Below are 23844 nucleotides of genomic sequence, written 5' to 3' on the forward strand. Positions count from 1 at the left end.
ATTCTGCAAGTAGAAGTAAGCAATATTTGTTGGTACGTTTGAAATCCATTTTTTTACAATGATCTCGTTTGATTTTGTCTCTCCAACTAGAAAAAGCCCTTTACTTCAAAAAACACGAAAAGGAAATACAAACGCTGCGCTTCGGTAGTTGGCCTCTTAAACGTCGATTACCGCAATAAACTGAGTGGTGACGTTCTGTTTAGAACGGGAAAAACGTATCTCTTGAGGAAGAATGTAAATTGATAAGGTGAAAAGGAAAAAGAAAAGGGGAAAGGGAAAGAGAATCATAAGAGATAAAAAAAAAAATAAATAATAAAAAAAAAAAAAGAATAACGAACCCCTTACTTTCGAATTCGAGAGAAGTGGCAAGCTGTATATATTGCACCAGGTATGAAGAGCATAGGAAAATTTTGTGGCTGAAAGATACATTTTTATTCACATTAAATACCTATTCTGTTTGCGTTAATTCCCTGCCTTGTCAGGGCTCGACACCAACTTTTCAACTTAATAGCCAAGTGGTTAGTGACAACTTAGATGTTACAACAATTTCTATTTGTTTACTAGCCAAACTGGGTTGTGGAAATCAAAAATCATTATCCAAAACTGAATTTCTACTAGTCTGTGGCTAGGTTGCTACCGTAAGTGTCGAGCCCTGCTTGTCCCCGGACTGTCAATCGACCAATTGCAATGCACAAACTCTGTTCCAACCAAGTCTTCTTTTTGTCACCGAAATTTTGGCATTGACCCCCCTGCATTTATATAACATTGAGCTTATTTTTACTACAAAACAATACAGTAGAAGGCACATGAAGTCGTTGACTGCCTTTTATTTGAATATGGGAACACAGGACCCCAAGGACAACAGTGTTACACACTGATGGGTTTTCAATCCTGTATAAAAATTCGTTATTATTATTATTATTTATTACGAGGAAAACCGATAAACTTGCTCTCTTCTCTTGGTTTGCTTTGCAACACGTGGAGAAACACTCCGACGCAAGTTAGCAATCGAGCCTCGACCGTGTGACTGTTCTTTACCATCTGTGCTTTTGACGATGAGCTGGAAACACCACCATTACTAGTGACATGATAGCGGCCGAGGGGGGGGGGGTGGGGTCCTCCCGTAGGTTGTCGGTTAGAGTTGTATTACTTTGTCGGTTAAAATCTTCGATCTTTGTCGGTAGTTGATAAATCTCAGTTAATGAGTAAAATGGATAAAGGAAGTTTAATAACAGGAAATGATACAATCACTGAATCTTAAACTCAAAGTGGTTACCTCCTCAACTAGAATGCTCTTCTTTTTTAATACCGGCAAATATCGATAATATTGGACCATGTCAGCTTTCGGTTAGTATTTACTTGTCGCTAAGCGATAATTTTTTTTGTCGTTTTGTCGGTAGTCAATTACATTTCTCACCCTTTGTTGCTAGTCTCTCAACCCCATTGAGACGTCCCTCTTTTGTGACCTATTTAGCTTTTCATACAGAGGTTTGTCTCCGAATTAACTCAATTCAAAACTTCAATTTTGGGTTCATAAGCAACTTTTCTCTGTGGCGGGTCTTACATTCTGTTAAGCTTAATACAGGTTAGTTTCTGTTGGTTTTGCGGGAGTAAGCCGGATTTGGAATAGCAAAATTAAGCCGTATGGCGCAAAGTACACCGAATGTTTAAAACAATATAGGGCCGCAATGTTCTTACTTGTCAGTCAATTTTTGTGCAGTTTTAAGATAATCTCGGGATTATTAATCGTCAACGAAATTGCGGTGTTGTTCTGTGGACGGAACACCACCAGTACCATTCTCCGTGATAAAGAACGCGGTTTTTGTCACCCGAGTCGCAAAATGCAAGACCCCAGATCCTGAAGTGGAGCCACACATTTGTTTCAGTAGTTCTTGAGTACCCGATTCATTTGGTCAGCGGAGTTTATGACTACTTCCTTTTAATACGTTATCTTCTCGTATTGACTTTAATTCCAAGCGAACGAAATACTTGCGAATCGTAAAGCATGCTTGACAAATTTACAGAATCCTGATTACAATACAAAACTACCGCGGTTTTCTGAGCGTATCCCACAGCCGTAAGAATGTGAGGAATCAGCTCAGTTTTATAGAAACAGGAGTATAAAAACAAAACGCCTAAAGTTTAAATTACATCATCACAATATTGATCTTGCATATTAAACATGCTGCATTAATTATTGACGACGTGTTTTTTCCCTTTTCTTTTAAAGATTAAAATTACATCGACCTATGCAACAAACAAAATGACTTTCATAGGATTACAGCTTATAAGACGAAGCCAAGACGCATGCCCCTATTTCAAAATCGCGAACTTTGTAAATAAAAAACGAAAAAAGAAAAAAAAAAAATACGTAGTAACTAACAAATCAGTAAGCGATTTCACTTTAATTAACAGAATTTATTCATGCCATTTCGGGCGAGGACAGCTGAAAGCAAACATTTACTGGCTTTCGTAGGTCAAGGTAAGGCCTAATTTATTCAAATTCCTTTTCTTCTGTTCCCTTGGAATAGACATCACTGACAACAGTCTGTAGCTTGTATGAAGTAAAGAAAGGGATATTTCCGAAGCGGAAGGGTTGCTGAGACAAACGGAGACTTAATACAACCCTCGTGAGGTATTTTTTCATTATTATTGTTATTTTGTAGCTTTTGTATGGGTTGAAATGTCCTTGCTTTGTAAACTAACAGTTGGTCGACGTGATTTTGATCCAGAAACATCTTTTTCCCTTTGGTTTGATACAGTTGTTCAGTAAGGTGAATTTCGAAACTAACCCGAAATTTGCCTAACGCTGCTTTGCCTCTGGACAATAGAAAAGTAAGAGTTTTCCAGAGCTTCAGCTTCACAACGCGTAAATACTAGTGCTTTCAACTACGCTGTTGAAATTTCGTACGTATGTCTGCTTTTTATTGTCAGAATTTTTATTATCAGAACTACGTTCACAATAAAATCAAATGCGAATAAACAAGCTTTACAGAAATTAGTCATTTTCGCTCTACGCACGTCACTTTCTTCATATCTAATTTAACTAGAGCTCGCTGTCTCAGCGCTGTGTGACCAGTAGTCAGTAGTGGTTTGAACAACATTCAATTTCAGATCTCAAGCATCTAATCAGTTGGGAGGGAGTTGACAGTTCAAGAGCCAAAACGAAATACTACTCATGTGATTTAGGTCAATGTCTGAAATTGAGCTGTTCGTCATCCATCTTGTGATCGCCTTGTGATTCAGAGGAAGGGAACTGGAAAGTCATCCGTAAATCATGCCCCTGTAAGTACATTTTTGTCCGTTTCTATCCATGTCTGATATTTTTTAACATTTCGTAACATTAAGAATTAAAGGAGGCGACAATTGCCAAACAAATTAAGATTTTGACGAGAAACAACTATATTTAGAGACTTAAATATACACCGATCTACTTTTTTCTTTCCAGAAATGATTATATTTATCGCGCCTGACTCCAAACATAAGACTTTATTTTTTGGTGATATTGTTGTAAACAGAATTATTTATTATCGTTATAACGTTGTAAAAAAAACACGATGTCATCGTAACCTGTTCGACTGAACTTTCGCCTTTATCTAATTCCGAATTTGTTCTTTGTACACCGAAGATATTTCGAGAATTCATAGTCTTCAACTTTACACGATTCTCGACGGGAAATAAAACATACACTTTCAATTTTCCTTTTGTTTCAAATATTCACAGCGTGCAAATAGTGCTGAAACCACGACAAGCGCACGGAATGCCGTAGAAAAGGATAATCGTCGTCATGTATACTTTAAGTTCTGTTTTCTGTGGGGGAGAACTATAAATGGACCGGAGGGGGTGAATTAATCTAATTTTCAGTGTCACGAAAAGGTCCTTTGTAAACGGGAACAAGAGGAAACATGTTTTCTGGGATGATTTACAAAAAAGAAATAACGAAAACTCCTTTCTGGTTGACAGGCTTACCATATGATAATTTTTAGCCGTTTGACTGCGAGAATAATTCATGATTTTCAACTACGGTATTTATTTGCCAAGATGCTAGATGTTAGTTCGCGCAGGCATGTTACCGCCATTACGAATTTTGATATCTTTTCGGATAGGTTGTTTTTTTATTTTGGGGAAATTACTTTTTCTCGTCAGTGATTTTGCATGTCATCACGTAGCAATCTGAATTCTCTGGACTTTCGCGCAGAAAGATGCACTATGCATTTATTCGTTGCCCAGCGTCTATTGGTCAGAAGCGTTGTTTAGATTTTTACAATTGTCACACGTGAATGATTTACCTAGTGGCCAATCAGCGTCGAGAACGGCTCCATTCACAGAGAGACAAGCAATTTCTCGGTTTATTTTCGAAATGTTTCTCCACGAGACCGATCGTTCGATTGAAGTGGGGCCGCTTTCCTTCGAATTTACTTCTCCCCGTTCTGTATTGTGATTCCGGGTTTGTATCACAGCGGTGCGATCTTGCTTTCCACAACAGTTTCTCCGCAATGTTGTTTTGATGTTATATTAGACATCACCGCTACTCCAGTGTGCTACGCGTAAATTTTTTTCTCTACAGCCTTCACTCGGACCATCTACACGTATTCGATGTGTAGATTTTTCTCGCTTCCTTTTTCATTTCCATATTTTCTAACACGATTATATCCTTATCTGGCAGGACCGTGGATGAAGATCTGAACGCTAAAGGTAAACAGAAATTTTTTACTACACACTACTTGGTGATTCTACGTTAAGCGGACAAGTCTGGGCTCATTGAGTGATATTTTTGTTCCATTCATGATTGCAACTCCATTGTGTTGCGAACCGTAACGAACCAGACGGCCAAGGTTACGCACTGATCGAAATTAACAGCTGAAAACGAAGGTAAAGGGCCTGTTTAAAGAGTTTTTGGGTTAATTCGTCTCCAAATCGTAATCCGGCCGAAATGCTATTTATGGCTCCCTGACAGAAAGCTTGTCAGCTGGTTAGCAAGAAAAAATCGCAGCTGATTTTTGCCGCTGTGTTTTATATCGTACAGCGTACAATGTAACCCCGATGTTTTAAACTGATCTTAATCTAAGTAAAAAAGCTTTACCACGAAATCTTTGGTTGACCGTGGGGTTCGATCCCATGAAGAATCGCATCGCGGATATTCATGCTAAATGCAATATTCAGATGTCTCCTGTGTCCCCTTGTTTTTTGCTGTCATGCCGTTAAAATCGCAGCTTGGCCTGAAACCTTCAATTCTAGTCGTCGTTTTGCTCGATTCGTTAAGAGAATTATCCATTCGAATGGAATTCTGCTGATTTTGCCGACGATCAAGCGAAAGCGAATATTTTTTGGAAGTACATGTCCTGTGATGTCGTGTTTGTCAAATTTAGTTTCTTTGAATTTGTAATTAGTGTACTACAGAGAGTTTTCCGCATTTGGAAACATTCTTGATTAAAAATGGCAGTTTCTCCGTTCACCTTAGATGATTTTATTCGATTGTTAATTTCTTGATACGCCAAAATAGCTGATGTTACCATCTTTGGAACTTTGTAGGAAAGAAACACCGTAAAGCATATTCATGAAATCGAACCGAATTGACTTTGTTTTATGTAAAATCTGTTTAGCGATTCCGTTAATTTTCTTGCTTTCATTGTTAACGCTTTCGAAATGTGTTGCCCTGCAGAGAACATGAATCGGAAAACGAGAGTCCGCCGTGGAAACCTTGGGAAAAAATCAAATGAGTACGGTTTTGCCTCAGAAGATACAAAGATCGCTCAATGTGATAATCAAGATATTTTCAATGTAAACAATCAACTGTCAAGAAATCTGGCCAAACGAAATCTATCGAAAGAACTTGACCACGAGTCGCAATGTGAAACACATGATTTGTACACGCGAGATGAAAAGGGAACCAGAAACGGAAATATGGACGGAGATCCCTTTGTTCCTCCTAAATGTACCTCCACGCCAGCTGTTGTGTCACAAGATTCAGATTTTAAACCCAGATCACCACAGAAGAGGAGAAAGGCTTATGAGGAAGGAAATTGTCTAAAGAGAATTCCAAGTGGAAGTAATGTTTCTGATGGAAACATTAATCCTGTTAGTTCTTCAACTGTTGTTAGACATTTAGCCTTTGTAGAAAACAACAATGTTGCAAACGATTTGCTTGAAGAGGAAAATACAGATAGTGCCATTTCTGATGAGGAAATAGAAAGTGGATTTGATAAATTTAACAACCGTCAGAAAACTCCAAGACAGCCTGTGAGTGTAAACCGTACAGAAAACATTGTTTCTCGGACACCAACTCCCACTCAACAGAAATATAAGAAGGGGGACATTGTTCAAATGGAGAATGGAGTGCGCAAAAAATTTAATGGAAAACAATGGAGACGGCTTTGTTCAAGGGAAGGATGCAACAAGGAATCTCAACGGAGAGGTTATTGCTCTCGTCATTTGTCATTAAAAGGCAAATCATTGTCAAAAGGGGTTGGGATTCCTGGACAGAAAAAAGGAAAATTGCATGGGAAAGAGCTTACATGGGAGTCTGGAAATGAAAGTGAAGGAAGTGTGGAAGGAGAAGTGTCCGGCAAAGGAAATGGCCACCACAAAGACTTAAATGATAAGGAAACTGAAGCTGCTTTTTCACTGGTTTCACTCAGTAATTCAAGGTGTGCAACGCCATTTTCTAACCCAGCCACACCTTTACCCAATTCACCTGTTCCAGGTCAGTCCCCATCTCCATTGCCATATGGTAACTGCTTCAACCGCAGCACAACACCAGGCCAGCATCGTTCAGTGACACCAGTGAGAACCTGGGCCACAGCCACTACACCACGATCTGGAAGGTCTTCAAGTACTGAGCTTCTTTCACCATTCTTCCCAAGTGGGTTGTCGTTATCAAATGCAGTTAGTCCAGACTCTGGTATTCTCTGTCGTGAGGAGTCCGGAAGTCGTGCTAGTAACACATCATCCCTCATGTCTCCTTTACCATTACTCTCACCCATTACTCCAACAAAGAGAACATTCTCTCCGATTTCTCCTCCAGCATGTACATATCACTCTTTTTCCCCCATTCCCTGTACCCCACCAGCGATAACAGGCAAAAGGACAGTATCATTACCAGCACCATCAGCAATTACGCCACCCAGAGATAAGGCAGGGAGAGTGATGTACTCCCCAATACCTACCCAGCCACTGCCAGTGGCTTCAAACAGTACTTTTGTCCCCTTTTCACAAGATACCAACAAGAAAGGTCAGTCTGACCAGGAAAAGAGAATGGAAACTGAAGATGATAAAACTCTTACCACGGAAACTGTGGAAGATGGTACTGAGGTACAATTGCAAAAGAATTTGCAATGTAAGGAGGATCAGGATGTATACACAAAAGGTTCACAAGCTGAATCAACAGAGTTCATTCCTAAAGTGCAATTACCTCCTGTTCAAGTGAATACGATTCAGATTTCTGTATATCCTTGGCAGTGCTTGTTACCGCAACTTTACCATGTACCTGGGAACAGCTTGCAGCAGAATGAAACATCTGATGTTAATATCTCATTACATGGGGGACAAAGCACCACTGAACTGACTAAAATGGACAGAAGTGAAAACCCAGGAAGTATGTCACTGGTAGGAGGTGAAGGGACAAATCATGGTATTGGAGGAGACAGGAAGTTGGAAAACAAAACATGTGTCACTAGTGGACCAAACACAAGGAAGAGAACACGGTCAGCATCCTTCAGTTCTCAGGATGAAGGAAAACCTCCTGTCAAGATACCTGTAAGTAGCATGACAATAATACAAGATACAGTGTAGTATTTGAAAAAAATGTACAATTTTAAGCACTCAGTATGTAACATATTGTTCAAAAATCACCATGATTTTAAAGGGATGATACTTCGTTTCTGTAAACTGACTGGGTTCATACAATTTCCTTTGATTTGCTCTTTTGATTTTCTAGAATTTTCATTTGAATAGATACAATACATGTATTAATTATTTGAAGGGTTATATAAAACATTAGACCCTAAGTGTCTTCTTGACTGAATTCTGAAAGTACTTTAAAAAGTAACTTGGTTGCCTAAGAAGTCTGGTGTAAAATTTCCTTTTACTATTTAATATGTTGCACCTACTGTAATTTGATAGCTGGTCATCAAACATATTCTTCCGGCCTGTTATTTGCTTGAGCGTGGGAGCAATTAATTGCAACGTTATACACCCTTTTCTTCTGGGTTTGCTCGTTTCATCAACTCAAGTCCTCATCTTTCAACCATTAGTCTTGTTTGATATTACTAAAATCTTGATGAAAATGGAAAGAAAATTTGCTATAGTTTCAATTGATTGTCATTCCTTTAAAAGGTCATAAAATTGTGTAAGCTTCCTTCATTTTATGTGAAATATTGAGGATTCTGTTGATGATGTTTACTGAACTGTACGTATCTGTTCGACTAAGCCAATATTAATAAACTTGATTGCATCATGTATATGTAACAATTTGACAGAAGGTAAAACTTTCTTTCTTAAGCAATTGGACTGTGGCAATTTAACATTTGGTCTTATTGCATTTTAAGGCACCCAGTTATCAAGCCAAGCAAGAGAGGGAGCACATCCGCCGTCCAATGAATGCCTTTATGATCTTTAGCAAGCGTCACAGGGCTCTTGTTCATCAGAAACACCCTCATCAAGATAACAGGACTGTGAGTAAAATTCTTGGTGAATGGTGGTACAACCTTCCTGCTAAAGACAAACAGAAGTATGTGGATCTTGCAGCCCAGGTGAGTCTGACTACTCAAATATGCTGAACTGTACCTAGTTGCATGTTGGGTTTTTTTTTTCTTTTTTCTAAGTTTGCCACTCAAGCTGTAGACTGTACTATCTATTGGTTTACAGGCATATTAACCCACACTGAATGCTGGAAGAATGAAATAAATTTTTTTTAAAATCGCTGGCCCCACTTACAAAGCTTTGGATTGTTTTCTTAACATCTATAGTGGGTGATGATGCCAGTAAACAGATAAAAACTGTGGTCTATTGCTTTTATAAAATAAACTTAAAAAGAAAACAATTTTCTATTGGATACACTGGTGCAGTAAACAATAGGTTTTAGGCCAATCAGGACATTTTTAGTATCTCGGTATTTTATAATGCAAAATGTTATGCAGTTTCCTTTGAACCTGGGCTTTGTCAGAGAAATGGTAACTAATTACTCTTGGTTCTTGAGCGGCAATGAGTTAATTGATAAGCTCCCCCTCACCTAAAATAACCCACTTGGGAACATGAGAAAAGGTTCGTAAATTGCTCACCTAGGGCTTGGGATTTACAAACTTTCCAAGAATTCTCTCAATATCCCTAGTGGGTTATTGCATTTGCTAACCAATGAAATGTGCCAATCCCTCTTCCCCTCCCCCCTCCCCCCTCCACACTCTCAGCTCCAAATCAAGAGATCTCCCCCAAAGTCTTAATAGATTATTGACAATATGATTTATTTTTTTTATTGCTATTTATTATCCTAAGGTCAAAGAAGCGCATTTTAGGGCATATCCTGATTGGAAATGGTGTACCAAAGACAGAAAGAAGTCTCCTCGCAAAGTCTCAGACAGAACTGAGTCAAGTGATTCAGTGGGTAAGTACTGAATTCAACACATAACGTCAACGCTCTTCACAGACTGTTGTACTTTTATGTACAGGTCTACCCATGAGTGAATTTAGCACTAAAATCAAAAATTATTTTTTATTGATCATGCATTATCAGAATGTGAGTAACTTACTTGGGTGTATCTTCAACCATGTAAGCCCAGAATGAACTGTCCCCAAAGAAATATACCTTTGATTCTGCTCAATTGATACTTCCCAGCCCTCCTACATTTCCTGTTTGTTTAAGAGGACTCGATCTATAAAACTCTTATATTTGGGTAAAACGTCACGTCCTATGTTTCCTAGAAATTTGCTTTATGGTTACAATGAGGACTTCCAGTCAAGTTATTTTAAGGGTGAACATGTTTGTTTTAAGAGAGTTTTCTTGGTTTGCTTAATGCAAACAGACTTACATACTGACTTGGCGGATTACACTTGATGATCTTACTATTGATGCAGCAAAGTTATCATGCGACTTCCAACCGACAAGCAGTTTTGACACTGTTAATGTTGTTTTAACAAATTACTGAGAATGTGTGTAGTCAGGGATGATGTAAGAACACACTTTAAACTGTTGATGAGCCAACATGGAGTGCAAAATCCTCCTGTAAAGCTCCTACATCTCCTCCTTGATTCTGATTAAACTCCTTTATTTCTACCCTTTGCCTCCTATTTTTCCTACATTTTGTTTTGGAAGCATGGCTGAAATTTATGTCAACTATTTCAGAATAAGTAGCAATCTGAGTGCTACTTCATGTAGATAAGGTTTAAGTCATTTTCAAGGTCATTTAACTCTCTCAGTGCACTTTTTGTGGGTATGGTACAATTACTTGATAACCAATGTAATGTTTTCTCTAACAATAAGTTTTTTTCAAGTAGCAAGGGACCTGCTTTCTTAATTTTGAAGCTTTGAGAATTTCATCTTCTCTTGCAATGGCATTTAAGTATAGTGAAATACTGACAGGAGATGCCAATTGTCTCCTTCAATTTCTTTTGCACAATTCAATGTAGGTTATTTTTTAATGCACATTTTCCTCTTTCTAACATTAGGAGGAGATGGAGTGGAATTTACTAATAACGAAGAACAAGAGGTAAGAACAAATAAATATTTCATTTGTAACTCATTGAATAATGATTATGGTGGTAGTTAATTGAGGTCATTTACAGCCTAAAATGGACCTTCTTTTTGGAATAAATTTTCTCAGCTTGATCCTTTGATCTGCCAAGAGTGACTAGCATCTAATTTCTCCTTGCAATATTTTCCTTTAATTAAACATTTAGGTCACAAGAATAAAGGAAATGATTACCAACTATAGAAACTCTTGATTGTTAAACAAATTCTCCTTGTCAATGCCTCAGGAGATGTATAGAGAACAGTATGGAGAATATGCATACCGATCCAAGGGTACAGAGGGCTCAGTCATAGTTATTAGTGGTGTTTGTTTTAGTCACCTTTGCCCTCTGTGACTCCTCTCTGACTATGAATTTCAAACAGATCAGTTAAATCAGTTGTTAATGAGGGAATTCTTTTTCAGGGTATTTTTGACAGTGAAAATGATGAAACAGTGGAAGCTAAACCAAGGCTCAGAAGTAAGCGTTCATTGAGCACACCAGCACATCAACAGGATCCGTGTTTGAAGGAAGCTGTACATAGACCCTACACGCCACAGCCAGTCTCAACAACGCAACATTCACTCTTTGAGCTTGCACAGGTAGTCTGTACTGTAACGCCTGGATGAACATTAGTTCATCTATATTTCCTATTAACTCCCATGGGTGACTAACATGTAAATTCTCCTTTAACACCCATACATTGTCCACCAAATGTGTAATGAGAATAGTCAAACTTATCAAGTAGAAGTTGTAATCTTGATCTAACACCAAATTCTTATAACTAATTTACAAGGAAATATTGAGCAGGTAGAGGGGAGAATTTACAATCTGATCTTAAGAATTAAACGATTACCTTAAATTTTTTGTTTCCTTTTGGGTAGTGGGACAATGATGTAACCAATTTTTTTTCTACGTAAGATACAAACAAGCCTTGAAATTGTTTAATATTTGATACCAAATATCTCTAATTCCTTAAGTTCTTGTCTGGTGTTTGAATACAGCAAACAGCAGTTTAAACATCACGCTAATTGACTTTTTCTAAAACTATTGTTCTTTCAATTCATTTCAGATGTGCTCCGAACTAGACGATAAAACCAACCCATCAACAAAGCCCTCAGTGTCAAACAACAAAAACATCACATTTGAACAACAGACAAACGATGGGATGAGTGAATCGGAAGATGATGATATTGGCTCCGAGGAACTGATGTGCAATGAGAATATAGATGTTAACGACAAAGAGTCAGATGACTCTGATGAAGAGGAGCTGACCAACAGGGTGTTTCCACAGCAGAGGTTCTCCCCAGTACCTTTTGCTGGAAGACGAAGCCAGACTCCAGACCTTGGCAAGATCCGGTATTCCCCTATTGAATTCCCTGCCAAAAGAGCCGTTACTCCGAACATTTATGAACAAATGGCATCTAAAAATCACTCGCATGACATTTCTGGCAAAGGGGCATCTAAAGTAGTGGACTTCAGTTTCAGGGCACCTAAAGGGCTGCCTCATTCAAATAAAAGTATGGACAGAACCACTGAAACTGCAAAATCGCAGAACAGTCAGTTTGTACGCCCAAAGCTGCCGATGGCAAAGAGCTACTCCCCAGGTCTAACAGTCAGTGGGTATTTTCAGCCAACTGGTTCTGTTTTTAGACCAAGCCAGCCTTCCAGTGGTGCTGCAAGCTCCAAGAATGTGCTAAATACCAGTGAGAGTACCTCCAAAGTTGATGTGAGCACATCTGACGTATCTCAGTCATCATTTTCACAGCCTGTCCTATTTCCAAGCAACTTTACTAAGTATTCTCCTGCTACAAATTTGCCTTCAACAAGTTATGCAGCGCACGGATCACAAGTGAAACCATACAGAGGAAGCAGCCATGCTGGTTTGGTGCCAAGCACAAATCAGACCGTCAAGGTTATAGATAGTGCACAAAAGGTTCCAGTCATTGGTGAAGATGAAACAAAGCAATCACATGCTGCCAGTAGTGTATCTACCTCTGTTCCACTGGCCACTCAAGTGGCTTGGGCAGGTGCCTCAGATTCCAGTTTCTTATCTCCCCTAACAGTCTCTGTAGCCACTCACGCTTCTCCACCATTCCACAAAAATACCAAAACTACACTGGCTCTTTCACCAGTAGCCAAAGGCGTTCAGCTTAAGTCAATTGCACCAATGTTGTCACCTCCGTTGTTGGCTTCATCTCCCAGTGGTGAGAAACCATCCCAGAGAGTTCTACTTGCCAAAAAGCCAGCTGGGCACCCTGCAGGGAAAATGGTGGATGTAAAACAAGGTTGTCCCTCCCATAGAGGGTTGGGATATTGCAATATAAGCCCTGCTGAACAACATACGAGTACGCCACCTCTACCAAACCCACCAAAGACACCACTAGGCTCCTTTTCCCGACAAGCTCATGTTGGCAGCAGTAACGTGCCACCACGACCCGCCCCGCTGTCTCCGAAGGGGCCGTCACCTTGTGCATCCCTCCTGTCTCCTAAAGGGGGTGAAGGTATCCATGAGATAAGCTCTGCACCAGGTCACTCAAGCAGTCTCAGACAACCAAGCAAGCCACTGCCTGACAACTGTGAAAGGCAAGCAAATCTTGACAGGAATGATGCACCGACCACCCACCAAATTGGAAAACCTATACTTAAGAGGTTTATAGCTGACGGAATGGAGGAGTAAGTTCCCATTAAGAGAATAATCTGTTTATTTCAACTGTTATTCTTCCATTGCACTGATCGCTAAACTGCGATGTTACACAAAACGAACTTCTCATTATCTCACATTGCCTAGCTTTGTTTTTCCCAACTTTTAGTTGAAGTATGCTCCCTGTGTTTTAGACGGGGCAAGTAGGAGTTTTTGTACCTCTATGTAAGACTACTTTTTCGGTTGCTTATGGTGAAAGCGTTTGGGTCGGTTTTGGGTCATAAGCCTTGTCTCAAAAAAGTGATCAAATTCTGCCTGCATTGAAATCCATCAATATCGAACCTTTGGTGTACTTTGCAGAGTCTTATCTGAGGTGAATTTTGAGAGGCAATTTGCGGAGCTTCCTGAGTATTCACCTTACCATCGCCAAGCTCGGGAGGGAAGATTAACAAACAACAAGCGTGGTGTCTTGTCATCGAATACACCGAACGCTGATGATCCTGGCAGTCAATCGTCTATGTCTCAGGAAAGGTCGTCTTCTGGTGTTAGTTCATCAGAAGAAAGCGTCCATGGTGCAGGTCTCCGGACAACGAGTATGCCAAGTCTTGACGCGCTTGCAGAGGTCGCCGTCTTAGAACATGGACTGAAGGATGCTGATAGGGAAGACAAGGCAGAACCAGGCAGTCCCACTCTCTCTCCTCACAAGAAGCCAGTGGATCAAAGACGTGCCGTGATTCTTCAGCTGTTTCATGATCATGGTTACTTTCCGTCTGATGCGGTGACAACTATCTGTCAGCAGCGTCATACAGATCTCTTCCAGACAAAGGGAACACTGCAGCTCAAGATACGAGAAGTACGACAAAAGATCATGCACAAAAGTGGCGGAGGAAATAGCAAGTAAGCTTTAGTTAAATATAGCAAATCTTGTTTGGCAGTGATTTTATTCTATGACTAGCTTTGGAAAGGTAACGCCTACTTTGATGGTGTATACATGTATGATTCGCATAGGTGTGCTTAAGAGTTTGATATGTTTCCCATGTAGTGCTAGCAGTAAGACGGTATAGGTTAATATAGTCAATCGTTCTTTTTTGCAGTACGTGGTCATGAGGGCTGAAAATGTTCGTAGTTTGGCTGAACTGTTGTTCACGGTTGACTTGCGTTTAATTTGTGTAAGGAGAGCTATGCCAATGGAAAGAAATAGGACACACTGACTTAGTATAAAGTATGTTACTTAGTGCCATATACTTGCAGGACTTCCATACGTTGTCCACTCTTAAAAAGTATTTAGCCACTTAAGGAAAGTACCGTATTTCCCCGTACAAGCGCCGGGCTGTATATTTAAAGGAGGGTCGCGTAGTGAAGGAGTGCGCTTGATCACGGGGTGTGCTCGTTTAGAAATTATCAATCTGTACCGATTCTGTTGTAGTTGAAGCCAAAAAAGTTACGAATACAGTGGTAATAGAAACAGGTTTTCCTTGTATCCCTACTATTTAAGAAAGTGAGAGAGGAGGGAGGAGCGCTTGATTGACATTTTGACCCAGGGGCAGGGCGCTTATTAGAGCGTGAGCGCTTATTCGAGGAGATACGGTATTCCCATACCTATGCAGAACAAGTTATTAATCATATTTCACCGGAGATTTAGTATATGGACATCGACACAGTACTATGTGATAAGCTCAATTATACACGCATTTTGATTGGTTCTTACTGATCAGTTATTGGAGGAGAGACGCATAGATGACGTCGCATTTAACAACATTTTACTTCTTTCATCACATAGAAGATATAGATTGCATGTTGCTGTGGGTCTGTTCAATAACAGGTTACAGAATACGTCAAATGTGGTAAGATTATCTGAGACGCACTCGGCTACGCCACTCATTTGTTCTTACCGCATTTTGATGTCATTTGAGAACTGTAACCGAACAGACGCGTGGCACCTTGGAGTCCACATGTTAAATATGTGTGTGCTTCTCATGTTTGTGTTACTGAACGTAATTTAACTTCCCTCTAAGTTTTAACTGTGGAGACAGGACTTGCTTCATGAAGACCAAAAGCAAATTCAGAACAGTATTCACCCGAGCTTTCTTACCGTTAAGGTATATAGCTATTTTCAAAGAAGACCCGTTCGAATTTTTGCTTGTTTTGCTATTGGTCACTTTAAGGTATTTATTGGCTGCGTGTTGGTCGCCATGTTGAATATTATTGACTTAAGACTCGGCCCTCCGATCTTCGTTTCCGAATGAGGAACTCGAACTTCGGAAGATTACAATTCGAAATGGCGTTTGACATGCGTTCATTATTGTGTGAACTTGTGGTGTGGTATGTTTTTATTTATTGAGTTAAAAGACTTGGTGTGTATAGTTGTAAGATAAATGCGATGGTTCAAGTGATTTTAGAAGGTTGTACATAGGATGGTTTAATTTGTTTTAATCGCCCACCCATAGAAATATAGTAAGGAATCTATGGTTGTAGAATTTAATGAGTAATTAAGTAAGGTATCATTATGGAGTTAGTATGACAAATTATTAGCTAATTATGCTTTTGATAGTATTCCGTGCGTACGATTAAGGTTCTGTCCTTTTTCGCCTTTCCACAATCACCCAAAGATCGTGACACCAGTTGCGCGACCAAGAGTGTTTGACATTTGTACTAAATCTAAGTTGGCGTGTTTTGCGTGATTTTCCAGTCATTGGGGGCTGTGGCGGCTCTGTGAGGAATAATCAAGGGTTGATTCTCGTTAATCTACAAATTGGCAACCTAGGTGAAAAAAAAAAAAAAAAAAAAAACCAAATGCGTCGGAAAAACCGAATAATTTAAGTGAGGAATCATCAGATTTTTTGGACGAATTCGGTCGATTACAGCTATCTATTTTCATTGAAGTGTTGGGTGTTTTTCTTGCCGTGTAATCTATTCGTTATGTGAACTAAACTTAGTAGCCAAGGCAGAGGATTGTATTGGCGAAGCTCATAAGCCTTGTTTTCACGATTGAAGCTATTTGGATGTTACAATCGGGTATGTGATAAGTGTGTGTAAAACCGGTTAAAATCTCATAGTGCCGCCAGTCCCTGATACTTGCATGGCAACCAGTGTCGGCGAGAAGAATAAGGAGCAGGTTGGAAAATCTCACGCTTAATTGGATTTTTATTATCGATTGACCAATCGACGCCTCGGAAACTCCTGAGCGACAAGTTGTATTTCTCACTTCAGTGGCTCTCAGCAACAGATATTCCTTTCTTGATTTTTGTTTTGGTTTGTTTATAATTATTCATTTTGAAGTGAACATTTTAATGCAACCATACCATTCCTCTTCAAGTAATAGGTCTCAACGAAGTATTGTGTAAAGTGCTAGACGTATATTTTGCAGAACAATGTAATGTGGAAAGCCATCACGAAAACACTAATGATTTTCCTAGCGTCAGAATATAAGCTTGAATGGGATTACTGTATGTTATTTTTTTCAATATGTACTTCTAGCATTTATCTTTTGAAAATGTTTGCGTTTGAACGCCGCACGTTTTTCCACTGTTGTCGACCAGTTTTATCCTACGCTTGTGTTTGTGTATGTGCGCGTTTGTACACGCGTTCATGCGTGCTTGTGCGTGTGTGTGTGTGTGTGTGTTAGGGTAGCCTAAATTACTTAATTTGCGATAGATCTATAACCACAGCATTTCAGTTATCACATTCTACAATTCGTTTACATATGCTAGGCGAAATTTGTGCGTGAGTTGTGCGAGTTTTGTAATCCCATTCAGGAACGTGCGTTTTACTTTCCTGATTATGATGTAGTTAGTAGCATTCTTGATTCCAGAGACCTGGATCCTGACTGCGCATGACCAAAACTCGTCAGTCATGCGCAATAGAGAGGAACACTGGAGTGGAATTAAATCATTGGATTCTTTGTAACTTCCCTACACTAACAAGTAGATAAATAAGGCCCAGGTGTTTCCTGCCAAATGAGATTATTAAGCTGTACTGATAAAAAAATTAAGAATACAGAAATCTTAACCAGATAACGACAGGAAACAACACAGCACATAATTGTCATAAATCGAGACAAAAGTGTCGGGAAATTGCAACGTTTTCATGTTGATGGACTGTGTCTATTTACTACTCTTGCGTTCAAAAGAAATGTTTTCAAGATTTTGTTCTTGGCTTTTTATGTATATTTATACAAGTTGAAACATTTTTATTTGTTCTATATCATTTTTTTTATTTACACTTTTGAGTTTGGTGTGGTTCCGTAACTTGTCTTTTCATAATTTTTACTGTTCTTGACTAGTGGCCTCTGGCACAAAAGACAGAGTTTGGAAACGAGAGAATAAACAAGTATCTATGTTGTTCGACAATTGCTCGGCAAACGTTCGAAAGCTCACTTTCAGCGTTGCCTTGTTTACGCCATTTGTCGGATGACCGATGTACACAGGGGAAGAAGTGGGCGAGGGTCACGGCGGCCTAATGCCGTCCGACTTTGCAACGTTACAAGTAGAATTTCACTTTTTTTACTTCCTACTCTTTGTACAGCAGGCACGCAGGTTACTGTCGAGGTAGTAATAGTACTTAAAATGGAGAAATAGCGTTGAGGCCAGTGGAAAGAACTAGTTTGATTGCCTTAACTGTAGTAAGAAGCAGGTTCAGGTGTGGAGCGTTTGTTATTTATCCAAACCTGTTCTTGTTTCACGCTCTAAAAATACAATTTAGAGTTACTCGTTAATTGCAATACTTCATACTGGAACGAGGTTTGGTTAAGCGATTAAAAGAGATTTTATGAATTTGACGTATGTTCATTTTGCATGTTTATGGGCGTCTGAAGTAAGTGTTTGCCGCAAGAGTGGTCCTCTGTTGAAAGGGTTTTCAATAGTGTCTTTCGATCTCTCCTTTCAAGTGAACATTTTCCCGAAATGTGGATGGTCCTTACTTCGATATTCTTCTAAGTATCTTACCCCATAGAAAGAAGACATTTTTATTAAATTCAAAGCAGGGCATTGCTTATGAAGGTAAATATAGCTACAACATCTTCCACAAATAGAAATGTTTTAATATTGTAATATATCATTAAACTTTCATAGAACATCGATGCGTCGCATCTGTAAAACATCAGAGGGCCTTTCAACAAAACCAAAAAAATCAAGCGAACTATTTTTGTCTCTTCACCGGACTACCCGGTACTAGGTTCTTTGGAGCAATATTTCTTGATGTTGTCTTACACGAGTCCATAAAAATTACCAGATCCTGTGTCCTAGTGTTAGTTAAAACTTCCCGAAACACGCTTTCCCCTTCCTTTGAAATCCTAGATCCTCAAAAAATATCCAAAACAGTCTGTCTAGTGATCAAATAGCATACAGGACTGATCGACCGGGCTAACTGACTCAATAGCATGATTATTTTAGTAGCAATAGAAATAGAAGCCCTATACTAGACATCGGTGCTCGCCTCGATCTACATCATGTAGATTGAGGCTCAATGTCTTGGTTTAAATTTCTGTTCTTCCATTTCTAAGGGACAGGAAAGTTGTACAGCCAGTCAGTTTACCAGCTTGCCAGTGGCACAGACAATCTAAACCTCAGATGAAAAGGGAGAAAAAATCAACTCTTCATAAATCCTGTGGGTTCCTTTGCCATTAAACAATCAACTTGAGATTACAGTTAGTAAGATACTCTCTCTCATGCCACTCTCAATGTTAGTCTGCCAGATGGCATTGAAACATTAGCCATTATAAACAACATTGGTCCGCAAGATGACATAGAAACATTGTCCATTAACAACATCTTGCCCGAAATTTCAAATTACTTTCTTTTCATGCACTGGACCAATTTGACACTGCTCACCCGACTCTGGCACCCTTGATAGAATCAAAACAAACTTCTCGAGCGAAATTGGGTGTTGTTACGGTCGTTACAGTATGGTTTAATCGGCAGAAAGAAAACTACACTCCTCCAGAACCAAATATGCTTTATTAAACATAATTTCCTAATTCATAATTTTGGGCAAAACAATCTTCTTAACACGTACCAAAGCCTACTACAGACTATAACTTAGTGCGCCATGGACACAAACTAACTGTTGCTTTTGAAATCTCCTCGAAATGCACCGCAATCTTTCAAGTCATGATACCACAATATAGTAGCCAGTCTCTACCGACAATAGCGTCTCTTCTACTGACCTAGATGGGTCCTTCTAGACATGCACAACGCATTCTAGAACATTCCAGAAGGCTACAACACAACTATGCAGGTAAAATATATATCTTATTAATCAAGCCCAAGGGCCGTACCAGTGGGAAATATTGGCCCGAGGTCTTGACAGTACGGACCGAACGCAGCGAGGTCCGTACAAAAAAAGACCGAGGGCCGATATTCTTCTAGTACGGTCCCGAGCAAGCTTGGTTAATAAGAGATTTATTATACGACTGAAGTTCAAAGGAACACAAGTGCAGTATCATTCGGGACCATTCGGGACAGTGCCCGGTCCAATACTGAGAGAATATTGACCGGCAATAGAGCATTTTGATTGGTTGATTTTAGTTTTTGGCCCTCTGACTGCCCGAGTCGTGTAATAATGCATAATAATTACATAACCTACGAGAATATTCTAAACAGTGTTTGGGTATAAAGTCGGAAAGTTCACTCTAGAAATTTTCAAAAAAACTACTTCTTTAAAGTCAATACCCCTTATAGTTATCATCAGCGCGAATTTGAGAACTAATAGTACAGAATGTACAGTAAAGTAGAAAATTTCCCCCGTCGCTCCTGTGTCACTGAACGGTACTCGTAATTTACGCTCTTTTTTGATTTTTCCGTGGGGAAAGAGTCAACTAAATTCTTCAGTTTTTTTATTCAGACAATGTTTAACCGATGGGTAAAATGGCCTTTCGGCGAGCTTTTCATGTTTCTACAGAAAACGCAAAGGGACGTGCATTTGATCTGATAATCATATGAGTTGTTAGTAATAGTAATCGCGAGTCTGTAATCATACGAGGGAATCATCAGATCAGACGAGCGCGAAGCGTAAGACCGACTTGGCTATCACGAGTACGATTACTGACCGATTAGACGACAGGAAGTCCTGTCACTAATCAATTATAACTTACAATTTCCGTGGAAGAATTATGTACTCAATGAAATAATGGCTTTTAACTGTCAATCTTTTAACACTTTGTCGATTGGCTGCATGAACTGCCGATTACAGGTGCGCGGTCATTAGTGAAGAAAGGTAGCCCATCCACCAATCACATTCTATTAAATTGTGATGGTTATAAGTATATGTAAAGAATTTTACGCCTCATTTTTTAGCGAATAGATACACCTCAACTCGGAATTATGCGAGGATCATAATGGGCGCATAAGGTGCGGGCAAAAGACGAAAACAACTAAAACGAGACCACTTTGAAAGTGAGTGTCCTTGCTGACGAACAATAAAGAAAGCCTGTCCATTATGAGGTTTGTAGTTAAAAAGTCAAGATTAAAGGCTGTAAACAGATGAAAGGTTGTATCGTTTTGTGTGGCGGCCATTCAGTTGCTTCACTTTCCGTCCGTATTTTTGCCCTGTCCTATTGTGTAGTATCGCGATCGCATATTTTGCACCTTTATTGCCCTTATGCGGAAAAATGGCGTAATGGCGGAATAATGGTTTCGGTTAACCTCGACCTCTAAGGGATTAAACAAAATATTAACTTCCCCCACTCGGCAGATCATCATACTTAGACAATTTTCAAGTAATCGATCCGTAATTATAATGAAGAGAATGTTCAGGAAGCTTCGCTTTTCGATCCGTTCACTTAATTTCTAACCTGAAGATCTAATTTGCCCATTATGCTACTGCGCTAGGCTTTTCTCAGGTCGATGTAATTGATTCATCTTGATTGAATTAAAACCTTTATCTTGTTAAATTTACAAGCTTTTCCTTGCGTAAAAATCGTTTTGTCTGGGTATGTTAGAAACCATACAAACATTTTCCCAATGTGTTTTGAAAGTTAAAAACAAAAAACTCTCGAACGGGGGGAAGGCGAATGAAATATAAAGAAATAATTTGGATGTATCAACAAAGTTGAAATGGTAAATTGGCCACCGTAATGATTACAAAAGCTGACGTTTCGAGCGTTAGCCCTTCGTCGGAGCGAATAGAGGAATTGTGGGTTGTGTGTGCTTTTAAAGGCAGAAAATGTAGAAATAAAAAGAAATATAAAAATATAAAGAAGGCATCTCAAGAAAACGGAAAACAAGCTTTGGTGAAAACACCCATCTGCTTTTTCGTTTTGTCTTTTGTTTTCTTTTGTTTTTCACAAGGATAAGTCAGGTCACACGACGGGGCAGTTAGCAAGATTCCAAGATCTTTTGCTCTGATCGTTTTAAACACTCGTCAAATAGGATATGTTTTCAAGTAGGGTTAATGAGGAGTCTGACTTTTACCGTGGTTAAAAAAATAATAATTCACGAGTCGAAAAAAATATCGGGTATCACTTTACTTTTGATGCTGCAACTGATGTCCATAAAAGCTCCTTAACATCGTAGAAATTGCTGATAGATTTTAACAATCACTGACCTTTTACCAACCAGTTATACGTATGTTTTCGTGTACTTTGACAGGCGTGTGCTCCTAACGGTAAAATATAAACAATGTTTTCGCACGATTTTTAAATTTACTTTACAATCAAATTGTACATGCATTTCAAAGGCAAGTGAAAGCTTTGGAAAACATGCACAAGGACTTTTGACTCTGAATTTTACGCTCAGGGGCACCAGAACTCTATAGATCTTATTAACATAAAGCCTTCTAATTGGTTAATATTACATTCGCATGTTTTTCCGAGCATTTAATTGGATCGGAAGCATTAAAGTGATAATCTCTTGAATCTCGCAACTCACGGTCCCCGCAAACATTGCTCCACAAGCAATTTTGTTCATTTGACACTTGCGCGGAATCTCGAGCTTGTATTGTTGTGAGCAGACGTTAGGAGCAGATATTTTGATACTTGAAATCGAATACATTTGTTGTGTCTGGGAATTCGGCTCTTGCGTTAACTATTTTGTTTTACAAACAATGTCTCCTTTCTTCTCGTGGTATTGTTGCAGTATCGAACTTAACCTTTATTGTTGTTTCCTAAATTAGCCACCTTATCCTGAGGGTCTAAAACTTTTAATGTTATTCTTGTTTTCCTCCTCAGTTCCTTGGCATATACGTCTGCTTCTAAAATGCCCATGCGATATTCGAACGAGCCGGTTTCATTTCTTTCCAAATATAGGTTAAAAAAGTCTATTTTTGACTGTGGGGCAAATATTTGGTAACAATTATTTCAATTCTAGCGTAATACATGAACACTTACCTTGAATTTACGAACTTCAAACTTGAAGACCTTGTCTGTTGTTGATGGTACCCTTGAATACCATTCTTGACAATTTTTGGGTTCCGGTCAGGATCAAAACTTTGAGGCAATAATCTGTGCGGAAGGCGACAGTTTTTTTGTCTCTTTTTGTTGGATTTTTGCCGTCACCGTTGAAAATTGGCTTTGTATCAACTAACAGGAAAACATATTCAGGGTTGCAACATAATATATCCACATGTTTGCATTCTCGGCGTGTTTCATAACGGTTTCAGTTCTCTTCGCATTGCATGTTATTCATGTTTAGATGTGGCGAATGAAGGGGTGAACAGGTAGGGATGAAAAAGGAAAAGGTTGAATTGACAGGGGGTAAAGGAACGTATCATCAATGTAAATGAGTTAACTACAAGATGATTTCTCTGGAGAAGAAGAACTCTCCCTTCCACCCCCCCTCCCCTATTTCCCATTTCCCCCTACAAAATAACAGCGTCATTATAACCGCTTTCATGTACGCTTCAAAGAGAGTAACGAAGATGTAACTTCCTTAATAAAATTTATATATCTTGGTCTCTTGTCTGTTTTGTGTTTCTCTTCACTAAAACCTGTTTGACAATACGCGCAGACGTAATGTCATTAACGAGTCCCTACATTATCGGGGCTCTATACTTAATGAGTTCGCCGCCTTTGTTTTCAGCCTGATTAAAAACTTCTTGACGGGAAAAAAAAAAAAAAAAAAAAAAAAAACTCAAACACTATCGACAGATGGGGACATAGCCTTGCGTAATTGTTTGATGGCAATAGATAACAACAAGATCAAAGAGCTATTATTTTGCTAAGGGAGCGACGCGAACTGTATGAGCAATAGAATAAATTTAATCACAAAAAATACGCTCATTTATCTGTAATCTTACTTTCCGTGAGATTTAAAGACTCAGTTGGAAAGTATCCAGTATTTTATAGTCTACACAGACGTTGGTTATTTGGGGCATTTTTCTAAACAGAATTGACAACCACAGACAACTAATGTGTGAGAACAATTTTGGGAGACTTAGTTACCGTCCAAAATTCAGAAAGATTTTTCGATTTTCTGTGATCTAAATATTACGTTACTGCGAAGTAATTGCTTCAGACCTGTCTCGCCGGCTCTAAGGCTTGCAGTTTA

At 39.1% G+C, this 23844-nt stretch overlaps 1 protein-coding gene and 1 long non-coding RNA gene across 6 annotated transcripts; one reads left to right on the top strand and one right to left on the bottom strand.

Moving 5' to 3' along the window:
• The first annotated feature begins 2227 nt into the window (after positions 1-2227).
• LOC111343791 (uncharacterized) lies at positions 2228-18140 on the top strand. Of its 5 annotated transcripts, XM_022950982.2 has the most exons (11): positions 2228-2635; positions 3115-3285; positions 4667-4695; positions 5663-7755; positions 8547-8750; positions 9490-9598; positions 10660-10700; positions 11145-11321; positions 11792-13395; positions 13724-14260; positions 14458-18140. In XM_022950982.2, exons 2-11 carry the CDS (start codon positions 3278-3280, stop codon positions 14468-14470), a joined length of 4815 nt encoding a protein of 1604 aa, XP_022806717.2. In that variant the 5' UTR covers positions 2228-2635; positions 3115-3277; the 3' UTR covers positions 14471-18140. The 5 variants fall into 5 exon arrangements, with proteins under 5 accessions (XP_022806717.2, XP_088585084.1, XP_022806719.2 ...); XM_022950984.2 differs by lacking the exons at positions 2228-2635; positions 3115-3285 and adding an exon at positions 4297-4447; XM_022950983.2 differs by lacking the exons at positions 2228-2635; positions 3115-3285 and adding an exon at positions 4827-4872 and having other exon boundaries at positions 4337-4695.
• Positions 18141-19298: 1158 nt separating this feature from the next.
• LOC148727100 (uncharacterized) lies at positions 19299-23013 on the bottom strand. The gene is made up of 2 exons (XR_015990135.1): positions 22686-23013; positions 19299-21958 (listed from the first exon to the last, which is right to left on the bottom strand). It is a non-coding gene; the product is annotated as an uncharacterized LOC148727100 (long non-coding RNA).
• Positions 23014-23844: the final 831 nt, after the last annotated feature.

The sequence above is a fragment of the Stylophora pistillata genome, chromosome 7 (genome assembly GCF_964205215.1).
Source record: "Stylophora pistillata chromosome 7, jaStyPist1.2, whole genome shotgun sequence".
Taxonomy (NCBI): domain Eukaryota; kingdom Metazoa; phylum Cnidaria; class Anthozoa; order Scleractinia; family Pocilloporidae; genus Stylophora; species Stylophora pistillata.

What these genes read in the sequence shown, in the direction of transcription:
- LOC111343791 (XM_022950982.2), top strand. An exon ending in ATGTGGATCTTGCAGCCCAG is followed by an intron (nt 8,751 to 9,489) that starts GTGAGTCTGACT and finishes TATTATCCTAAG; the next exon opens with GTCAAAGAAGCGCATTTTAG. An exon ending in CACTCTTTGAGCTTGCACAG is followed by an intron (nt 11,322 to 11,791) that starts GTAGTCTGTACT and finishes AATTCATTTCAG; the next exon opens with ATGTGCTCCGAACTAGACGA.